The sequence below is a fragment of the Camelus bactrianus genome, chromosome 24 (assembly GCF_048773025.1).
Source record: "Camelus bactrianus isolate YW-2024 breed Bactrian camel chromosome 24, ASM4877302v1, whole genome shotgun sequence".
Classification (NCBI taxonomy): domain Eukaryota; kingdom Metazoa; phylum Chordata; class Mammalia; order Artiodactyla; family Camelidae; genus Camelus; species Camelus bactrianus.
In genome coordinates this window covers 8,974,386-8,996,241 of record NC_133562.1, presented here as the reverse complement: position 1 = coordinate 8,996,241, position 21,856 = coordinate 8,974,386, and the positions used below count along the sequence as shown (strand labels likewise).

Sequence of the window (21,856 nt, the reverse complement as noted above, 5' to 3'; positions counted from 1 at the left end):
TCAAATGGTTTAATCGGAATGCCTGTCAAAGGCAGAAAAGGTGTTAGTCCAATGTTCAGTGCTGACATAGAGGTTCTGCATGCTTTCAAAGTTTAAATCACAGGTCAACTTTAAAAAGCTCATAGGCAACCTGAAACTATATATAGCTATATACAAACAGTGACTGATACATATTTGAAAACACTGTCTAACATGAATAATGCTTTACAAATGAAGAAAGCCCTTTCATATACATTTAAAGTTTGACAGTGTGCTATGTGTCACAAACTGCAGTTTTGAGTTTAAATGCATCTGTCTAACTCAAGTGTCTTTAAAAAGCATAAATTTCATTACTTCAATTAAAGGTAGAGCTGGTCAATAGCAGATGAAAGGACCTCGGTTTACCCAACCTTACAGGGTGATTGAGAAAAAATGAAAAATGCTAGTTAAAGGGTTGGACTGCTGTCAAGCCATCAGGTAGACAATCTCTTGTCTCTCTTAAACAAATCACTGGAGGTGTTTAGCTCTAACTGCACATCTGTGGTGCCCTGTTCCAATCCAGGTGTTTCTCGGCCTCCTGGCCTTTAGAAGCACTATACTATAGTGGATACAAGCACTGATTCTGGAATCAGGCAGTCCCGAGCTCTAATTTCACCTCTGTTACTAGAGGTAGCCAAGTAACAATTCTGACCGATGAGAAATAGGAAAAACAAGCATGATGAAAAGAAAACATGTGAAGAGCTGGACTATTATGATAAGATCAGGGTGTGATGTTAATTTATAGTATATGGGTAAGGAAAAAGTTCATTCGTAGTCATCTTGAAAGGAATTCACTAGAGCAGTACCTCCTTTCAAGTCAACAAGAGAAGCTAGAAAGTTAAAAGGACTTAACATTTAGCACTTTTTTGAGAAGACTTAAATGCCAGACATTGGAATGACCTACATAAGAGCAATTTGATTAAGAGAATGAAAACTTGTAATGATTAGCATGGAGTCACGGCTGAATGTGAATACCAAGGGAATATGGAGTAAAAGATCTGAAAGGCGACAAATCAGACTACAACTGCCATATTTTCAAAATTGTAATTGGGTATTAAAAGTAAATAAACAGCTCTTAACTTAAGAGTGCAAAATGAAAGCACCTTATTTTAAAGGTGCAGAGCAAGAAAATACAACATAAACTTATCCACATTTTAAATAGTTGTCTGCGTAGTAGGTAAATGCCATTTAAAAACATTTTCAATAGAAAAATGATTTATAAATCAGTTTATAGAAGATCAAAAAATCAGTGTTTAATACCGACTTTAACTATAAATAACTAAAGAAAAAGACTGCCCTCTTCTGTTTTTGCTTCAACATCTATGTCTTCTGCTCCTTGCCTTTCGGAGAAAATATTGCATTGTAAGGCTGCCGTCTTTTTGGACGAGGACAAGGATCAAGATCTTCCTTAATGTAACCTTAAAAATAAATTACAAATTTAGAAAACTGTACTTGCAACATACATGTTTCAGCATAAGCATGTCTCATGTAATGCCTTCTAAGTTTACATGATTCTTCTGTTATTAGCTGTGTCATGTTGATGAGTGATTTCACTACTTTGCATCAGTTTCCTCATTTATACTAAAAATAGCAGCAAACATCAAATGTGTTGTATACGTTATCTGGGATGACGCTCACACTCCTGCAGTGGCTTCCACTCTGCCTATTTCACAGGTGAACTAACGGAGAGCTGGGGAAGTTAAGACAGCTCACTCAGGTTCCCAGAGCCAGGAGGTAGAAGAGCTGGGACCCTGCCCAAGAGCTAACTCCAGAGCCAGAGCTAGAGCTCTTAAGCACTGTCCTACTCTGCTTCCCCTTGGCTGCAAATGGGGACAAGTGGCTAAACATGAACTTTTTACTATTATGACAAGTTCCAGGTGCTTATTTGGTAGCTATTTGATTACATGACATGTCCCTATATTCTTCACACTATTCAATTCTCCTAGGGTGTGTCCAGTCATGTAGTTTTCAGGGGAGGACTGTGCCCTGCCATACCCCCTGGGCCACATGGGGGGCGCAAACACAGGCTTATCCAGGCTAACTCTACTTGATGACCAGCAGAAGGGTCACGTCAGAGAGGACTTGCTAGTGGGGAAAGTGGAAATGTGGTAATAGCTGTAAGAGACTTTGCAGCTTTTGGAAGAACTATCTTCTCTCTTCTAAGTATCAGGAGCTTTAAAGCTGCATACGTTCTCAAATTACATTAAACATAAGTGCTGTATTTGAAGGAGCTAACTGCATCTCAATGTTTCTCCCAAAGTTCTTTTTACTCAAATATGGTTTATAAATAACTGGCATTCTGGGTAAGTGAGGTTTTCACATCTAAAATTCATAGTAGTCACTTTTAAAAAAGGATGCTTTTTAACAACATAATTTTGCTAGCAACTTTTGTAGTTATTTATTTTATTAAGTCATTTTGATGATAGGATAAGAGAGAAATTACTTTCTGAACTTTGAATGATAAACCAGGATAACACATGCACAATCCCACTAAAATGCATATAAATAATCTAGGATTCCAATGAAATTATCTCAAGAGTTGAGATAAGCTTTTTATCTTTAGGAAATATATTATTTATGTCACAAAACTGGCACCCAAATTATAGCACAAGGTAGAGAACCATGAAGAAAAAGTTTGATGTTTAGACTTGGGTATAGACAGTATTAAAAAAAAAAATCCAGAATGTTATAATCTATGCTCTCACCTCTTTCCATACAAGTCTGAGTGGAAGGAAAACCAACTTCCCAGAAGTTCTCTGGTGTGTTGGGTGGAATGTAGCGGAATCGGTGTCTAGAGCAGGAAGCCAACTTCTTTTCTCTTTCTTCTGCTGGAAAATCTGCATAATACTGACAATAAAGCTCGTTAAGTTTTCCACTTAGGGATAATAAATGGAACGTTGTGCTTACTGAACTAGAAGCTAAGAAAATTATTAAAGTATTCAGCTTGCTAAGTGAATTAGTAATTCAGTAGAAATAGCAGCACACAGTAATTAGTGCTGGTCTGTGAAAGGCTTACTCCACAAATGAGAAAAGGTGCTTGTATCACAATGTAAATCAACATACTGCTAACTTGATCAATAAAGTCACATAATGAAAAAAAGTATCAGCCGAATTTACAGTGTGCATGGTGGTGCAGCTGATTTATCTACTGGTGCTAACTCTTCATCTTTGTCAGATTTATAACAAAAATGCCTGCATCCTGAACAGCACATTTTTTTCAATTGTTATTAGGATGTAACATGTGTTTTGAAGTAATTTTCCTATCACAATTTTTAATTTTTTAATTTTTTTTTTTTTTGGTGGGGTACTACAATTTTTTAAAATAAAAGTTAAGCTTTGAATGTTGCAGGCTTCATGACTTCCCTTAAACTGTATTTTTCAGTTAGGATCAAAGGCATATTATTTTTTGCAACTGATCATAAAGAACCTGAACTTCATGCAAAGAAAGAGAAAACTTATATGTGAGAATGACACAGGTCTTCAAGCTCTACATCTAAAGAAAATAAAGCAGTAAAGTTTAACAGAACACATCACAGGATCACATAATTTAGCTAGCTAATTCCATTCTACTCAAGACACTGAAAATAAAAGTGATGATTTACTGAAAATATCATCTATTGAAAGTGGCAGACTTAGGAATGGAATTTAAGTTTGAAGTAAAAGTTTTTTAATATATTTTTCTTTCATGTAGATTTTTCTTTTATATAGAGATCCTCTAAGACCTTTTTCTTCCTTCTCACTGCTGTGAGTATAAGCCTTTGTTACCTTAGCCAGGGAACTGGGATGGGATGCCCTTAGAGAATCATGGTTATCAATCAACGTTAGGGAAATACTGCCACTAAATTAAAACATACTTGAAAACAACAGTAGGCTAGTGTAGCTATAACACAGCAGTCAAGCGGGAGAGTGTTAAGAGGATGAAGTCAGACAGGAAGTGGGGCATGAGTTTGTTGTCCTTGATAAGGACTTTGATTCCATTTCTTAATGAGAGAGGAAGACATTTAAGAGTTTTGGGCAGAGGAGTTACATGATTTAACTTTTGTTCTAAAAAGATCATTAGGAAAAAAGACCATTCATTGCTGTTAAAAGTACAATCAGTGGGATTTGATGATAGATCCGTTACTGAGATATGAAAGAAAAATGCAGAGGGTAACTACAGGACCTCTGGTTTACACAACTAGGAAAATGGACATAGGGAAGGCTCAGAGGTGAGGGCTGAGAATCAGAGGTAGAAACTGTACGTTCACTTTTGGACATGTGAAATCTGAGATGACCGTTACACATCCACACCTGTGTAACATATTCCCCATGTGGAACAGGCAATGGGAAAACTCACGAACTGTAAGCATACAGGCAATATTTAAATACACGGGACTGGCACTTTGCACTCCTGGTCATAAGGGAGTAACAGAATAGATTTACCTTCTACCTTAAAAAAACTTAAATAGAATAAAATGTATGAAATAATGTTTTCAGAGACAGGATTACAGCACAGAAAGTGATTCCTGAGAGAAGGAAAGCAAATAACACTGTTTCCAGCAATAGATTTTTTCCTAATTGGCAGTATTCCAGTAGTAACTAAAAACTGGAGGTTTATTTAGTGCAGACCATATTCCTTAGTTAAGAAATTACAATATATTCAATTTGTTTTATGAGGACTCATGACACTGGAGGTTTTGTTTGTATCACCAAACTGCTTTCTGAAAGAGTGATCTCAGTTCACACTCCCACTGTTAAGTGTATGAGAGCACATTTCTCACCAAATGCTTACCTGCGCTGTAATCTATTCATACATAACTTCAATGTGCTTGGTTACCAAGTTTTCTAGACATAGTTGTTAAAAAGAAAATTTAACAGGGGAAGGACATTGCTGGAAGCAAGCATTCAACAGCTAAAGGATAGCAAGGGAAGAAATAAAAACAGCACGTTTCAAGAACACAGAACCTGCCTAGGACTGTTTAGTAACAGGACAGTACTGCCTACTTCAGGACATACCTAGTCCAAGACACCCAGTGTATAAAAGGAAAACGTAACTGTGTTCTAAGGATGAAGGAGAGCCTGTTCATCATATTTCATTTAGAAAGGAAAATGTTCGGGGGAAAAATAAGAGCCTGTGCGTGTATTAGTTATTTAGAAGAAAACAATTATGAGTGTATCTCTTTCCTGAGAGGCTGGTGTTTAAGTAAAAAATACTATAGCAAAGTTTCCTACTGAAACATCAAAAATTTCCCCAAATAGTATCTGTATTAGAGCCTATGCTGTAATATAACACAAGGGGGGAAAATTAAAAGAAATACAAATAAATACAGAGAAGACAAATGGCACAAATGTCTTAAGCTGGAAATTAAGGACCAGTGCTTAGGCTCCAGATGCACTTAGAGAGCACCTCAGAGAAACTGAGGGTCTTCGTTTTCATCTATCTCTCTCTCAGGTTCTAGCCAGTGTGTGTGTGTCCTCTGTGTATTCATTCTGTTATTCCTGGCTTAAGCTTGTTTCTAGGTTACAAGTATGGTTTCTAACTATGCATTTATGATCTATAAAGCCACACTTAAAAAAACCCCAAAGGACAGTATTTCTATTAGTACTTACAATTTCACATTCCTTACATGTGTGTCCAAGCAGTTTTCTTCTCTCTTCTTTTTTCCGAATCACCTCAATGTGAGGAAAGTTTGGTAAGCTAGTCTCTCTGGGAGGGGAAGAACAAAAGACCTTTGGTTTAGTTTTTCAATTAACAAAGGTGAACATCCAGATGAGAAATAATCCCAAAACATTCATTCATTTTATTTGAAATGCTTCCTCAGTATGTGAGAAAAGCCAAGAATTTCTTCACTCATTCTTGGCTAAAATATTAAGTGCCTACTATACACCAGGTATTTTTATGGGTATTTTTCTCTAAATGAAAAAGGTAACTATTACTTCCTATTTTCACCTCTGGTGGCTGAAAACAGTGATTAGGTTGAGAGGTAAAACATAAAATAACCTATTTAAAAAGGAATGCTGTATTATTAAACTCAGGAATTGGTATTCTATAACATAACCAAGAGCGAGAATATCACCTCTGCTAACTCAGTTCTAAGAACCCACGTATGAGGGCTAACCTACTCTTCCCAAAGAATAGAATCGTTTCTATGTCATTTGCTATTTTCTCTAAAAATCTCTTTGGCTGCTTCCGTCCACCCTAAATTATTGCAGATATGAGGCACAGTTCCCATTTGTGCTTGTCCTTAGATGGACCGGATCTGTCATGAACCACTGGATACCTAGGAAGGGTGGAAGCCACTGAGGTATGGACTGATAAAGTACCCAGTACTTTGGTAAGAAAATGCAACCAGGAAGCATGAACATTTCTTTATTAATATACATGTATCCTGCTTTTAAAAGCCCAATACAGAAAACTCCAAACTTACAAGTAAGTAAAGGAAGACTTCTGTGACATCAATATATATTTGTTTATAACAGAAACATCCCCAGTGAACTTCAACAGAAACTGGTTTTGAGAATGGCTTGTGGGTAACACATCTACTCCCCTGAGGTATTTTTACCACATGACCCTCTAGTTGGCAAGCACTTTTCTCCAAAGAAAGTTTTAACTGCTCAATTTCAAAACATATCAGGCTATAGGCCCTTTTCATGCTTAAATCCAACAACTCTCAACTCTGAAGCAGTGAATTAAAAAAAAACAACATAAAAAAATATTGCCATGACTATTTTCTTTCCAATAGTTTATGGAGTCTTAGTTTATAGAGAATAAATTCAGCCATATCCTATCCTCTGAATCCTATCTGTTTCTGTGGTGTGCCACAACGCCGCAGGGAATCCACTAGCAGACTGGCAGCGGCAGCGGACGCCAAGCATCACCTGCAAGGCTACTGAGCTGCTTGTCCCTGATACAACACAACCCATCTTCCCAGGTTTGCTGGTACTCTCGGTGGAGAAAGGAACCAGGCTAACTGAGGCTTTTACCATCCCTGTATCTTTACCCACCTCCTCTATCTGCAGCTGTCTAATGGTTTCAGAATAAATGAAATTACTCATGTATTAAAAAGTCAGTGTGAACTTCTACTATGAAACATTTGAAATGACAGTTCTTAGTCTGCAATCTTACTTCTAGGAATCTATTCCAAAGAAGCACAGGCAATAATTTGAAAACAGAATGCACAAGGCTATTCACTGCAGCACTATGCATGCGAGCATAACTGTAAACAACCCAAATGCTCACTGCTAGAACAAACTACAGTACAAACAATGAAATACTATGAAACTAAAAAAAAATGAGGAATATCACTATGTACTACCATGAGTGATGTCCAGGACATACAGTTAAATGAATAAAGCAAAGTAGAGAAAAGCATGTATAGCATTACCTACATCTGTTACCAGTATCAAGATATATAGATAGAAATTTGCTTTTATTTTTTGAAATGGATGGAAAAACATACATCTTTAACAGACAGTCATCTGTAGGAACAGGAAGTTAACAAAATGAAACGGATAAGGACAGTAGACTTATTAGAATAAACCCTTTTTTGAAGCCTCTGGTATCATATACATAATTCCTTAAAAAGAAAATTCTAAAAAATCAAAAGCAAAATAAACATGGATACTGGGTTGGTGGCATAACTACATAGAAAATAATTATCCTAAGTGACTTGAAAACAGTGATTTGACTATACATTTCTAACAGGATAAATCTCAAGGACAAAAAGACACAAGTCTTAAACCATTTTCATAAATCATGTTATTGGTGATAGTCTGAATTATTCTGACACTGTTCTGTGGAACAGAGGAATGATGCTGGTGGCACAGAAGTGGGATTTTCAGTAGGCGGGAAAGTAGATAGAGATGTGACACAGGAGGTTAGAGAAATCCTGACTGCAGCTATCAGTATGAACAAATGTAGTTTATCTTAAAAAACCAAAATGTAACAAAAACTTTATTTCTAAATGCCCACCTAAAAGGTCTAGAAACAATGGCTAACTGCAGCAGTAAGCAACCCTAGCAGTAAGACTGACCTAAATACCATTTTTAACTTAAAGAAACCAGGGCTTCTGGAGAAATGGCAGATTCCAGCCTATTGCAGAGAATGCAGAAGAGAGCCCAGAACATCTTATACCAGAAGCAAGGAAGCTATGAAGGATGAGTACAGTGTCCGTTCAAGAGGCTTCCACTGGGCAAAGATGGGACAATCTGAGAATCAGTAAGGGTGGTAACTGCAATGGACTGAAACACATCAAATATAATCCATGAGTTCATGATGATGCTTAGACAAGACACTCTCAAGTCACATGTGAGATGCTACAGTACTATTTCTTTGGAAAACTGGTAAATAAAAAGAATTAATCATTTAGCAACCAAATGATAGCTCTTATCCGTTAAAGTCCTACAGGAATCAATAAAAATTTATCTTGGCCTGTCAGATTTCTAAAATTTCTGACAAGTCAAAGTATAAGGAATAACTTCACTTACTAAGTGACTTAACTTGCCAACATCATAACTTAAAGAAAAAAAAAGCATAAAAAGTTTTTTTGAATGAATTACTATGCCTTAATTCACTCCTAGAATGAAAAGTACATGACTGAAAGTTACAGAATTTGCAATATTTACATAAAAGGCAAAAAGTATCATTATGGTTTTAAAATCAAGATGCTTACAGTTTTTTTTAAAATTTAAAAATTCTAAAATAATTCTGGAACACAACCTAAGGCTCACCATCTAAAGTTTGTACTATATAAAAGTTACAGTATTCAGTGTTCAATTCCTGAAATTCAAATAAAGTTTACAGTAAAACAGAGTAAGAATAAAATATAATAAAGCAGAGAAAATAACTGTTACCATTGTCAAAAAAAAATAGTGGTGGTAAAAATTTCCTTATTTTAAAAATTTGTCAAATTTTTTCATACTTGAGTTCATTTCTGTTATGATCATAAAGTAAATGATATACATTCTATTTTAACCAAAGTAGCAATTTTAATCAGAGATACTCTGACAAGACAGTTCTGTTGAACTTCCAATCGCATTGCTGGTCTTAACCCAGACCAACTTACCTTTCATCATTAAAATATGGCTCCACAAATGCTTTCTGTTTGACTTTATCTTGTTTATCACCATGAGCTGTAAATAAAACAAACATACCACAAACTGAACATAGAACATAACTTTTCTGAGGAAAAAAAAGGACATGTATCAAAACTTCTGTTTTTATTGAATTTTATTCTCTAGGTCCCTAGGCAATTGGTTTAAATTTTCTATAACTAATTCTTTTTCATCTGTATAATAAGACTTTTAATTATCTCATCTCAGAATTACTGAAGAGATAAAAATCATAACTATAAAAGTATTTTAAACTTTAAAAGAACCACTCAGATGCCTATTATAATTTGGCACCAAACAATAATATCAAGACAGCTTTTAATCTGTTTCACTTATTCTGTTGATTTTTAGTGTCTTTAAGGTCATTTATAACTAGGAAATAAAAAGATTTAAAAAATTTATCAGAAAATGAGTGACAAAATAAGAAGTAGAGCCCTTGGACTGAATCCCAAGTTGTCTAGATTCAAACAGCTAACTGCTATCATCTGTTCAAGTAAAAATTACTGAGCATTGTGCTAAGTTCTGGACATAAAATGTAAAACAGGAGAAACCAGGTCTCCTGTCTTCATGGAGTTTACCCTGTAGTGAGGGAAACATCAAGCAAGCAAGCAGACAGCTAAGGCTATCTGAGGAAGAGCACATAAGGTAATAACTAATGAATAAAAAGAAGTCAGCCATGAGAAAAGGTAGGAACCGGCAAAATTCTAGCTAATGGTCGTAGATGGCAAAAAGCTGGGTACCTTTTAAGAACTAAGAGGAGGCTAATGTGGTTGAGATTAAGCAAATAAAGAAAAGTGTTGGGGACGATGAGGCTTGGGAGGTACCAGATCATGATGGGTCTTGGAAGCCAAAAGGAGTTTGAATTTTACTGAAGTGCAATGGGAAGTCACTGAGGACTTTTTGAAAGAATCTACTTTACTGTATAATTTACATACATACAGAACACACTGATTTTAAGTGTACTATGATGAATTTTGACAAATGTATATTCCAGTGTAACTGATACCCAAATCAAGACAGAGAACGCTTCCATCACCCCTGAAAGTTTCCTATTCCATTGTATCTCATGCACAGGAGTGTCCTCTTATGTGTCTCTTCCCCAAAATCACTGATTTAATTTGTCACCATAGCTTAATTATGTCTGTTTTAGAACTTTGTATCTATGGGATTATGTAGTACGTATTCTTTTTCATCATCTGCATTCGTCTAGCTCAACAGGTTTTGGAGACTGATGCACACTGAGTCTAGTAGTTCCCTCTTCTTGCTGTGAGGTAGTGCTCCATCATGAGCATACCACAATTTGTATTTATTCACCTGCTGATGGACATTTGGGTTGTATCCAGTTTTGAGCTATTACAAATAGCACTGCTGTGAACATTCTTGAACACATCTTTCCGTGAACATGTTTTTATTTTTCTTGGGTATATACCTAGGAGTGGAATTGCTGGGTCACAGCAGAGGTATATGCTTAACTTCACAAAAAACTACCAACCTCAATAAAGCTGTTAAAAAAAAAATCCTGCTGAACTGTTTTCCGAAGTATCAGTTTTCTACTCCACTAGCAATGCTGAGAGTTCAGCTACTCTACACCCTTGCTAACGCTAGATATCATCAGCTTTTCTAACCATTCTTGTGGGTGTGAAGTGATATCTCCATCCCTGATTCAAGTGTGAGGTTCAGGAGAGAGAGGTCGAGGCTGGGAATAATGAATTTACAGAAACGTCTTCTTCACTTGGCTTCCAGAACACCATCCACTCTCATGTTCCTCCTACTTCACAGGATGCAGCAACTTCTCAATTTCCTTTCCTGGTTTCTTCTTTGTTTCTCTGACCTCTCTCTTTCATTCAATTATAACAATTAATTTATTACTTAATAAAGATTTTTCTCAAAATTTTTGTAAGCTGAGTAAGAGGTATAGAGGAACCCTCTGAACTATCTTTTGTATCTTCTATTAATCTGAAGTCATCTTTAAAAAACTGAAAAAAGTTTATTCAAGAAAAATGAAACTTTAATTGTTGATACCTCATTAAGCCTCTATTAATTAGCATGATGACTTAATTTATTAAACTCAGTGTAACGGAAAAACCATAATTAGAAAGAAAATTGCCTTACTGTTTGGCTTCTTTGTAGAAGCTGACAATTCCTTCTCTTCATCTGCTACTTGAGGGAAGCTATCTGCCAAACAGGATTCATATTCTTCATGTGTAGTCCGATCAAACAAATCTTCCAAACTATCGTTCATTTTTCTTTCTCCGTCTACGTAAAAGAGCATTGACTTAGGCAACAAGCAAGCTTTTTGCTTTCTACAGACCAATGTGAAACTTGTAGGAACTGCCACAAAATAATTCAGGTGTGTATGAGGCAAGAATAAACTCCTAGTCTGGGTAGTTACTGCACATTTACAATGGCTTTATGTTATGCCTTTAAATATCCTTTATACGTGTGACGAAAATGCTAGGTTTTGTTACTGTCATTATAAACATTAAAAAAATCTTTTTGTATCACCTCATGTATAATTCATGCTAAACCAAAAGGAATTACCAAAAGGAACTGTGAGGAACAGAAAACACAGCATAATAAATGGTGAAAAATATCAAGTTTAAATAAACTGTGTATAAATGATTGACATTAAAATCTTGATAGATTTTTATTTGCTTATTTTTCTAACGTGGTAGAAAAAAGTACTTTCTTGCATTATCATTAACACTTGGTAGTTTAGTGCTATAGAAATAATGAATTCAATTCCATATTTGATATGCAAAGTGCCAACTTCATCTTCAGAGTACTAACTACATTTCCATTAAATAATCACATTTTTAAAAACATCAGTTTACTAAAAACACAAATAGATCCAGTTGGCTAACAAATGTGACAACTCTGAAGCCTGCCAAGATTACTCTGTGAAATGACTACCGCCTTCCCCGGTGCAGGTGCTCTAGCAGCTCGCCCCGCTTCACTTTTCTCTGGCACTGCCACTTACCATCGTCCACCACGCCACATTCGTCTGTACAGTGTAACTTCCATGAGGTAGGTACTTTTGTTCTCTTTACTGCTATCTCCAGCTCCCAACAGAGAATTGGGTCTCGATGATTAAAAATGTGTTTATTTTTCACTTTGAGGGTCAAACGTGTAAGTAAAAGTAACTTCTATATGCCAGGCAGTGTGCTGGGCATTCCCAAAACAAAGCATTCTGTATATGCTGTTAGTGAATCACAGTAAGTTACGGGCTTCCTTTTTCTCTTGGTCTGACTTCTGATTATCAAATGCTTGAGGACAGAGACTATATCCTTTCTGATCTATCACAGCATCTAGTAAGTCTAACACAGACCAGAGATGTAAAAACGTTTTCTGAATAGCAATATTAGCAGTAATTGGGAGTTTTATTGGTATGTTTTATTTTTTAACCAGTTCTAGGTTTTTAAAATATCTACCTTATGGGTAAAATAGGTAGACTGTTTTTTTCCAAGTATGGGCTCAACAATATGTCCTACTGCACGTGCTATTCTTATAATGTGATCTTAGCACTCCTCCCACTGAGCAGTGAGGGCCATGTTCTCTTGCTTTGAACGTGGGCAGGTCTTTGTGACACTCTGCAACTTTTGAGTCCAGATTACAAAAATGCCATGCACTTCTGCCTTGCTCTTTGGGGACAGTCACTCTGGGAGCCTAGTCTCCACGTGATGAGGAAGCTCAACCCAGGCTATGTGGAAGGACCATACATATGCAGAAGCCCAGAGAGAATGAGGAGAAAGATGCCATGTCTCTCCCATCTGAAAAGCCCTCTGCCATTCCAGCTCCAGCCACCATCTGTCTGCCTGTACCGGTCTCATACCCTGAGACAGGAAACACTCAGCCCAGCCCTTCCTGAATTCCTGAGGCATGGAAACTATGGAAGACGAGAAGGTGGTGGTGGTTCTAACCCTCTGTATCATCGGAGTGAGTTATTATATAGCAGTAATATTCGTAACACTTTATTTAGTCAAAATTACCTCACCTCCATATGATACTTGCTTCAAATCTATTTGGGAAATTATCATCTTCTTAGATCAACTAGATATATTTGAAACTAAAGCTATCATAATTTAGTTTTCCCCTTTTCTACAACACTGAGGAAAACATTATCAGGAGCTGGTACCACGAATAAAATAATCTTAAAAGCAAAGTTATCTTCTTAAGAAGGAAGTTAGTTAAGTGTCCTTCACTACAAAAAAAGACAATCACTGTTAAGGTTTTTCTTTTAACAGGTACTGTCCTCTAAACATAGGCAGCCAGTTACTTGATCATACGGATAGTTATTCTTTACTAAAGAACAAAGAATTAAGACAAAGGCTATTAAAATTTTCTCTCGCTGCATTTGGTGCAGTGAGGGAGAAGGTGTTTTGTAAGAAGCAAGGACAAGACTGGCTGTTTTATTATTGGGCCCTGAGCAGGTAGACTATGGAATATTCAGCAGAAGATGGAAATGACACAGTCTGAATGTCCTCAGTTTTTAACAGATGATCACTGGAAAATGCCTCTGCTTTTAGCACTGCACCTCATGTTAGGCAGGTCCTAACCCTTCAACACATAAGGGTGATGAATGACAGCTATTCCCAGTCTAGTTCATCTCATGTCATGTGCCTCCTGTAGTCAGGAATGTTTCTAAGGTTGTGCCAACCAAAATCTTTCCATTATTCCTACTCTACCTCTTTTAGAAAATCAAGGTGTCAGGTGAAGAATTAAGAGTTTCTCACTACAAAGAGCTAGTTTAGCCAAATCCCCCTTTCTACAGAAGCAGAATATAGCAGAATGTAGCACTCATCATATGCACCATCATTCTTGGTTTACTGCTAATCTGCAGATCTGTACCAAGACTTCTCAGTGGACCGCCCCCACCCCTTTCCTTATCAAACTACTTCGGAAAATCATATTTCTAAAACAGGACTCTCAAGAGTCCCTTTTACACCTTTTATAGAAAATTATCTAAACCAGGGGTCACCAAACTTTTTCTTAAAGGATTAATAAATACTTTAGACCTGTGGAGCCACAGGGTCGCTGCAGAAACTACTCAGCTCTGCTATTCTGCCACGCAAGCAGCCACAGGCAATAAATACGCAAGTGAGTGAGGCTGGGTTTCAGTAAAACACTACTTACAGAACTGGCAGCCGGCCATAGTTTGCTGGCTCCTGGAAACGACTTGAATTCTTTCGGAAATAAAAATTATTTTTACTAAAGATGTTTTTTTCCTGAAGTATTGAAACTAAGCTTTACTAAGAGAACTCTAGTGTTATGAGAACGGGGGGGGGAAAAGACTGGTTTATGGTGCAGGGGTCACTTACGCTCATCAGTGCAATGGTATGACTATAAACTCCTCTCCACATTTGTATTAAAATTAAGGAAAAAATCAAATCTTACTTGGACTTTTTTGTCCCTTCTGCTCTTGCTTCTTCATTTTTAAAAGCGCAGTTTCACTAACCAATGTACAGTCCATGTCCACTGTCTCTTCTGCTGATCTTGACTGACTGCCATCCTAAATAAACATTTAAAAATTCAAAATTTTAACAATTCTTCCCTTACGGCCTTACATTTACTTTTTTGAGGGGGGATAAAATATACATAACATAAATGTAACCATTTTAACTATTTTTTTAAGTGTACACTTACATCTTAGTAGCATTAAGTTATATTTACCTTTAGCCTTTAGGAATATAGATATATTTTGGTTTAACTGCCTGTAAAACATTTTTAGCTTTTATATACCAATACACGAGCAACTTCTCTCAAGCCTAGGAAAAGGACTTACTACCAAGGAAGAGAGTTACATGCTACCAAAATCCCTGGAACTTCTCCTTTCTTCTCCAATCGGCCTCACAGAAATGAACATCAACGTACACCAAGAACAAAACTTCATTAATCAAATTTGATTTCTTGACAGATATATATTACTCTAGCAATTGTTAAATACTTATTAATATGCTACCAAGTGAAAGAGAACTCCTCAAACTATGTAGAACCTAAATATAAGCTAAAAGTTATTTCTGCTATGAATTTTAATTTTAAAAAATACGAAGTATTTTAAAAAATAGCCAACTGGGAGAATGAAATTCTTTTCTTGAGAGTAGATGAAGTTAATCAAGGAATATGATGAATTATTTTGATAAAAAATTATTTAAAATATGTAACTAGCATTTTGCATTATTTTAAACCTATATTTTTAAGCAAAGATCTTTAAAGTCAAAAAATATTATTACCCTTTCAAAAATACTATAAAGTTGGAATAATAAGTAGTATTATTTCTTAGTTTTCAGAATAAATAAATGAAGTATATGAAAGGTATATGGTTATCTCAGGGTCACAGAGTTAGTGAGGAGAGCAGGGTGACTCGTAATGGACTGGAATAACCGTACGGGCTTTGGTTCTACTTTCTAACTTACCTTTGTATCTATCACAGTAATATCCATTTTATACTGAGAAAGGTCTGCTCCAGGATCTATACTCCACTGGATATTTTCAAAGGATACATCTTAGATAAGGAGAAAAAAATATACAATTAGAACGGATTTTAAAAATTCTCATCACTTTAAAACATTATGCAACCCGCAGAATGGGAGAAAAGTTTTGCAAATCCTGTCTGGTAAAGGACTTGTATCTAGGATATAAGAAGAACCCTTACAACTCAGTAAGATAATTACTGCATTTAGAACTAAGCAAAGGATCTGAAAAGACAGTCCTTCAAAGATACACAAATGGCCAATAAGCCCATGAAAAGATGCTCAACATCATTAGCCATCAAGGAAAAGGCAAATAAATCAAAACCACAATGAGATTCAACTTCACACCCAGAGAAAGACAGACAGTATCAAGTATTGGTGAAGATGTGGAGAAATTAGAACCTTTATATGCCACTGGTGGGAATGTAAAATGACGCAGCTACTTTGGAAAAATGTCAGATAGTTTCTTAAAAGGTTAAAAACAGAGTTAGCAGATGGCCTAGCAATCCTACTCCTATCGATACTTCAAGAAGAATAAAACATACATTGACATAATATTGTGTATCAATGCTCAACCTAGCATTATTCATGATAGTGAAAAAGGAAATAGTGAAAGAAGTCACAAAATATCATATATTGTATGATTCCATTTATATGAAAACTCCAGAACAGGCAAATCTATAGACAGAAAGTAGATTAAGTGGTTGCCTAGGATTAGGGAAGAAGGGAGAGAGATGGAGAATGACTGCTAATGAGTACTGGTTTTTTTAGGGTGTAAAAAATATCCTAAACTTAGACTATAGCGATAGTGGCACAACTCTGTGACTAGACCAAAACCACTGAACTGTACATTTTATAACTGACTTATTTTTATTTCAATTAAAAAAATTAAGTTAAAATTGTAACACTGGAGGAGTTTTCAGTTATAGGACATACAGTGGTACAGCATTAACTCTAAGTAGACTGTGAAAGGTTAAGCAGGTATACTGCAATCCCTAGAGCAACCAAGAAAAAAATAAAAACAAAAAGATTTTAAAAAATCAGGAATGAGAGTGAAATAAAGTCTTTGTATCTACAGAGACTAAAACCCTCATTGGAAGAATAACTAACGAATGTGCTTTAGGAAAAAAGGAAAATAAACCCAGAATGAAGGAGTAAGATTACAATGAAGAGTAAAAGAAAAAGTATGGAATGTGAAGCACAGAAATATTTGGTGGCTAAAAAACCCAAAAAGTCTCCTTTTAAACACAGCAAAATTATGAAAAGATTCACATATATATTAGAGCACTGTTTTCAAACAAGAGTTTAATAACCCATAAAAATATATGCATATGTTTATACATACACATGTAAATGCAGAGAAAAAGACAGACCTATGGGGTGAGGAACAAGATCTGAATGATAAATTTCCACTTTTTATATTTTAAAAGTCTGTATAGTTTAAATTTTTTAAAGCTTTTGTAAAGAAAATAAATAACTACATAAAATAGATAAATTTATAAAATCACCTATCAGAGGAGGTATTAAAGATGTCTATTTTTTCAAAAAGCAGCGAAGTAGGAAAATCACATGTAAAATGAAACCAGTAAGAATCATGCCATAAACACAGAAACATGCTGGGATACAGTTTTTTTTCCTAAAACAAGTCAATCTACTCAAAGAATGTAAATATATTACAATACTCAATTTAATGTCATAAAGAAAAACAACGGAAATACTATTTATAGTGTACATACCTTGGTTGTTTGGCAGAGACTTTGTTTTAGCAATTCTACATGGATTTAACTGAAGAACTGATGCAAGTTCACATGCTCCATGGACTGGCCTGGTTTTGATTCTTATTGGCTCATGAGAACCAGCACCCTAGAGCAGAAAGAATTATTAGCATCCAGGTGAAATCACAAACAACCATTTAAATCAAAATCCTTGAATATTTAACACAAACCTTCATGTCATCAAAAAGATTCTCTGTCTCCAAACCTTCATGTGGACGTAGAGGGATTTTAAAGATAGGATTTTCTTCCTTTATTTGTAACAGTGTTTTATTATCCGGAGATTTATTCAAAGACTGGAGGAGGGACTCCTGTAAACAGGGCTCTTCTGGGGAATCTTTGGTTAACCCACAGCTTCCACTCAAGGCCTTACGGCTTGAGGAAGAGCCCTTTGGAACAGGCTTCAAAGCCTCATAGAGAGTCACTTGCCTAAATCTGATTTTAGAGGTCTCACTTCCTTGGCTTTTCTCTTGACGCTGAACAGCTGAAAATCGATCAGACAGATCCAGAGGTTTATCCATCACATAGTCTCCATTCATGTTAGTATGACTATCCAGTGGAAAAGGAAAAGCATTTTCTTTATCAAAAGAGGCCTGGGGGCAGCATACTTCATCTTCACTTTCTTCCTCGATTTTCTTCCTTTTGGTTCTGCCTACCAATGATTTCAAGGGTACCACATGTTTATCAGTAACAGTATCTTTAATGGGATCAATACTATCCTGTCCCATTGTGGGTTCACTTATATTTTTATTTATAAGCATCTGCTTATTAGAAGATGACTGGTTGGTGATCTTGTTCACTTCAGACCCAAGATTATGATGTGTGAAAGAGGCACTGTCTTCAGATTTTGATCTAAGTTTCTCTGATCTAGAATGAGAAGTGCTGCTGAAAGGCACTATTTTCAGATGGGTCTTTTTCCCAGTCTCTAAAAGAGAAGGGGACAAACTTGTATTCAAACCTAAACTACTTTTCACGTTAGAGGTAGCTCCAAATACAGGAGATGATACCCGAGTAGTCAGTTCTTCTTGAGGAGGAGTCTTTGAATTAGAATCTGAAAATCTAAAAAAAAAAAAAAAGTGGTAAAACTTTTTTCTTACTAAAGAAATAGGCTAAAAATTATAAGACAGGCATAATGAGAAAACTTTTGCTAATACAGAATTATTAATAGTAAGGTCTTATTCACATATTAGAGGCAGAACATTAACCAAAGTTTAAGACACAGTATAACTGCAGGTTTCTCTTTATTTGGCTGACAAAAAAGCAGGAAAATGATACAGCAAACTTATCTCAGTACCATGATATTCTGATCTATATATATTTTTTCTAAGTAACTTAAATAAAATCACTATATAAGAAAATCATACTTTAATAAATCCCACTGGGGACCCAAATTCTGTTGCTATGAAATCTTATCGTGAGTTAACTGCAAGAAACAAAATTCTTACACTAGAAAACTGAACATAACTTAAGACCCAGCCTGCCTTTAGCAGAGGAAAAGGATGTGGTAGTAGAAAGAACATTAGAACATGCACCCCAATGTTCATAGCAGCACTGTACACAATAGCCAAGACATGCAAACAACCTATATGCCCATCGACAGATGACTGGATAAAGAAGTTGTGGTATATTTATACAATGGAATATTACTCAGCCATTAAAAATAATGCCATTTGCAGCAACATGGATGGACCTGGAGATCATCATTCTAAGTGCAGTAAGCCAGAAAGAGAAAGAAAAATACCACATGATATCACTCATATGTGGCATCTAAAAAAAAAAAAAAGAAAAGAAAAAAAGGAGGACACTAATGAACTCAACTACAAAACAGAAATAAACTTGCAGACATAGTAAACAATCCATGGTTACCAGGGGATAGGGGGTAGGAAGGGATAAATTTGGGAGTTTGAGATTTGCAAATGTTAACCACTATATATGAAAATAGATAAAAACAAATTTCTTCTATATAGCACAGGGAACTATATTCAATATCTTGTAGCAACCTTTCATGAAAAAACATGAAAACAAATATATGTATATATATGCATGACTGGGACATTATGCTGTACACCAGAAATTGACATACTGTAACTAACTGTACTTCAATTAAAAAAAAAAAAAAAGAAAGCCTTAGAGTTAAGTTTGAAGACACAGAATGGGTAAGAGCTCTGGATCTAATACTTAATAGTTGTGTGGCCTTAAAAAGACATTTAACCTCTGTGATGCTACAGTTTTGTCAGCTGTAAAAAATGGGGGTAATAAAACCTATTTTAATGAGTTACTATGATGACAAATTAAATATGATATATGTATCTAGTACTGAAAGCTCTTTTAAAAAGCAAAATGCTACATAAATGTAGGTATTGTCAGTTAACGGATATTCTGAAATTAGTAAAAACAAGACATGACACAAGCTTGGAGGCTCATTCAAGCTTACAGTGGATCTGATATAACATCCAGTTTTTGAAAATGCAAACCTCAAAGGCATGACTGGATCTTTAAAGGGGCAGAGTAACAAGGCTGTGACCTCTTTTAAGTACTGCTTGCTAGAAGTACAGAAAGAACCTAAAGATAATACCCATCTCTCTCCAATAAAGCAAAAAGCCCTCAACTGGTCATAAACTGGGGGAAACAGCCTTTTAAATAAAAACTAATACAACCAGAGTAACAAGCTGTGGGAGAGAAACAGTTTAAATATATGGAACTCACTGTAATAGAATCTCACTGACAGTTTATAAGTTTTTACCAAAATGCCCCAAATTACCTTAAACTATCTTCACTATTTCCTCTAGATTCCTCAAAAGGTGGTTTCTTGTTATCTCCTTCCAGACAGTGGTAGAGTTCATCATCAAGAGGGCTCCTGGGGCCTCGAGATTCCTTCAATAATAACATTTAAAGTACATAAATACAATGGAAGATTATTTATTCTTAAGGAAGAATGGAATACTGATATATGCTATGATGTGGATGAACCTCAAAAATAGGCTAAGTGAAAGAAGCCAAACTCAAAACCCACATATATGATACTGTTTATATAAATTATTCAGAATAGGTAAATCTGTAAGGACAGAAAGCAGACTGGTGGCTGCCAATTCCAAAAAACATTATTTAGATGAAAGAAAGGGAACAGAGATGATTATATTTTCATACTTAAAGGAGATGAACTTAAAAGGACCCTTTAAAGAACAGTGCTTCCTAAACTTTAACATGCACAAAAATCAACTGTGGATCTTGCTGAAAATAGAAGTTCTGGGGTTGGGTTTGAGATTCTCTATCTCTAACAAACTTCCATGGATGCAGATGCTGCTGACTTGAGCACTTTGAGCAGCAAGTCATTAGAGATCAGTTTCCTTAACATATTTGGTGTCTGAACTACTGACGTGCCAGGTTTAAGGGTAGGAGGGAACTAGAAACCATTAAAACACATTTAAAGCTCAAAATTAAAAACTACCCACTATCACTTGAAGACAGATTTAAAACTAGAAGGTACCAAAAAAGAAAAAAAAAAGAATAAGAAAAAGAAAATCCAAACATAGTAAAAAACCAATTCAATTTTTAGGAATTCAACAGCAAGGCAATTTTATAAGAGCATACACACATTTACTGACTAAAGCAAAAGAATACTATTTTAAAGTTGTATCAAATTGAAATCTTCTTAAAGTTAAAAAACTCAAGTTTTCCATTTTTTAGGGATCAGTTAGGGAAAAAAGTAAATGTGCCTGATGTAAGGAAGCACTAAAATAATGAAAAGAAAATCATGGGGTCAATTTCTATCTCAATCCCTAAGAATTCAGTCTAACTGGATTGGCACTAAGAATCAAAGCATCTGTAGTAGACCCAAGAATTCAGCCTGTTTTCCAAATCAAACTCTGGTTTAAAGGGTGCTGAAAAGATCCAATAAATTCTGAAATCAACAAGTCTTCTCTTAAAGTCTTCCCCTAGTTGGAAGAGGGTATGGGGGAGAGAACGGGCAGGGAAGAGGGTTAGTCAAATCCTCTAAGCCATCATTACTTCTCTAAATTTTGACTCAACCCACAACCTTTATCCCAAGAATTCTGAAGACTCAGGATTTCTGGAATGACGTGGCGTGGATAATAGAAACAGGCCTTTCTAGCCACATCAATTTTGTTCTAAGCCTTTATCCAATAATCTTTGGATAAAATAATTTCTCTCTTCCTCAATTCTCTAAAAACTGACCTACAAAGACACTAATTCATATTATCACCAAACTAAAAAACTACTTACAGATTCTTCTTGAAGGCTAAGACCAAGTGTTTCAGCAACAACTGTAGCTAAATTGTCAGTAGGGTAACTGCTTGTTCCATGTGTTTCTAAGTTAAAAAAAACAACAATCAATTATACAATTACAGAAAATAGATGTATGAAAATACAAAAAAAGGAAAGAAAAAGGATCAAAGGACCACTTTACAAGATGGCACAGAAAAAATTTTAAAACTCTGTGTAAAAAGTCAAAAATATCTACTATAAATGGCAGTAAGTTGCAAATAT

The 21,856-nt window shown here is 35.5% G+C and overlaps 1 protein-coding gene across 6 annotated transcripts in view; it reads right to left on the bottom strand.

Moving 5' to 3' along the window:
- Window positions 1–1,046: 1,046 nt before the first annotated feature.
- RBBP8 (RB binding protein 8, endonuclease) overlaps window positions 1,047–21,856 on the bottom strand; it is a 75,117-nt gene continuing 54,307 nt past the window's right edge. For all 6 annotated transcript variants that reach the window (XM_074352136.1, XM_074352135.1, XM_074352132.1 and 3 more), the window contains 11 exons: window positions 21,593–21,678; window positions 20,112–20,224; window positions 17,524–18,409; window positions 17,315–17,441; window positions 15,522–15,610; window positions 14,503–14,617; window positions 11,221–11,364; window positions 9,063–9,129; window positions 5,608–5,704; window positions 2,724–2,865; window positions 1,047–1,436 (listed from right to left, as the gene is read on the bottom strand). In XM_074352136.1, coding sequence (XP_074208237.1) covers window positions 1,339–1,436; window positions 2,724–2,865; window positions 5,608–5,704; window positions 9,063–9,129; window positions 11,221–11,364; window positions 14,503–14,617; window positions 15,522–15,610; window positions 17,315–17,441; window positions 17,524–18,409; window positions 20,112–20,224; window positions 21,593–21,678 — 1,964 coding nt within the window. In that variant the 3' untranslated portion in view covers window positions 1,047–1,338. The remainder of the gene's footprint in view (window positions 1,437–2,723; window positions 2,866–5,607; window positions 5,705–9,062; window positions 9,130–11,220; window positions 11,365–14,502; window positions 14,618–15,521; window positions 15,611–17,314; window positions 17,442–17,523; window positions 18,410–20,111; window positions 20,225–21,592; window positions 21,679–21,856) is intronic.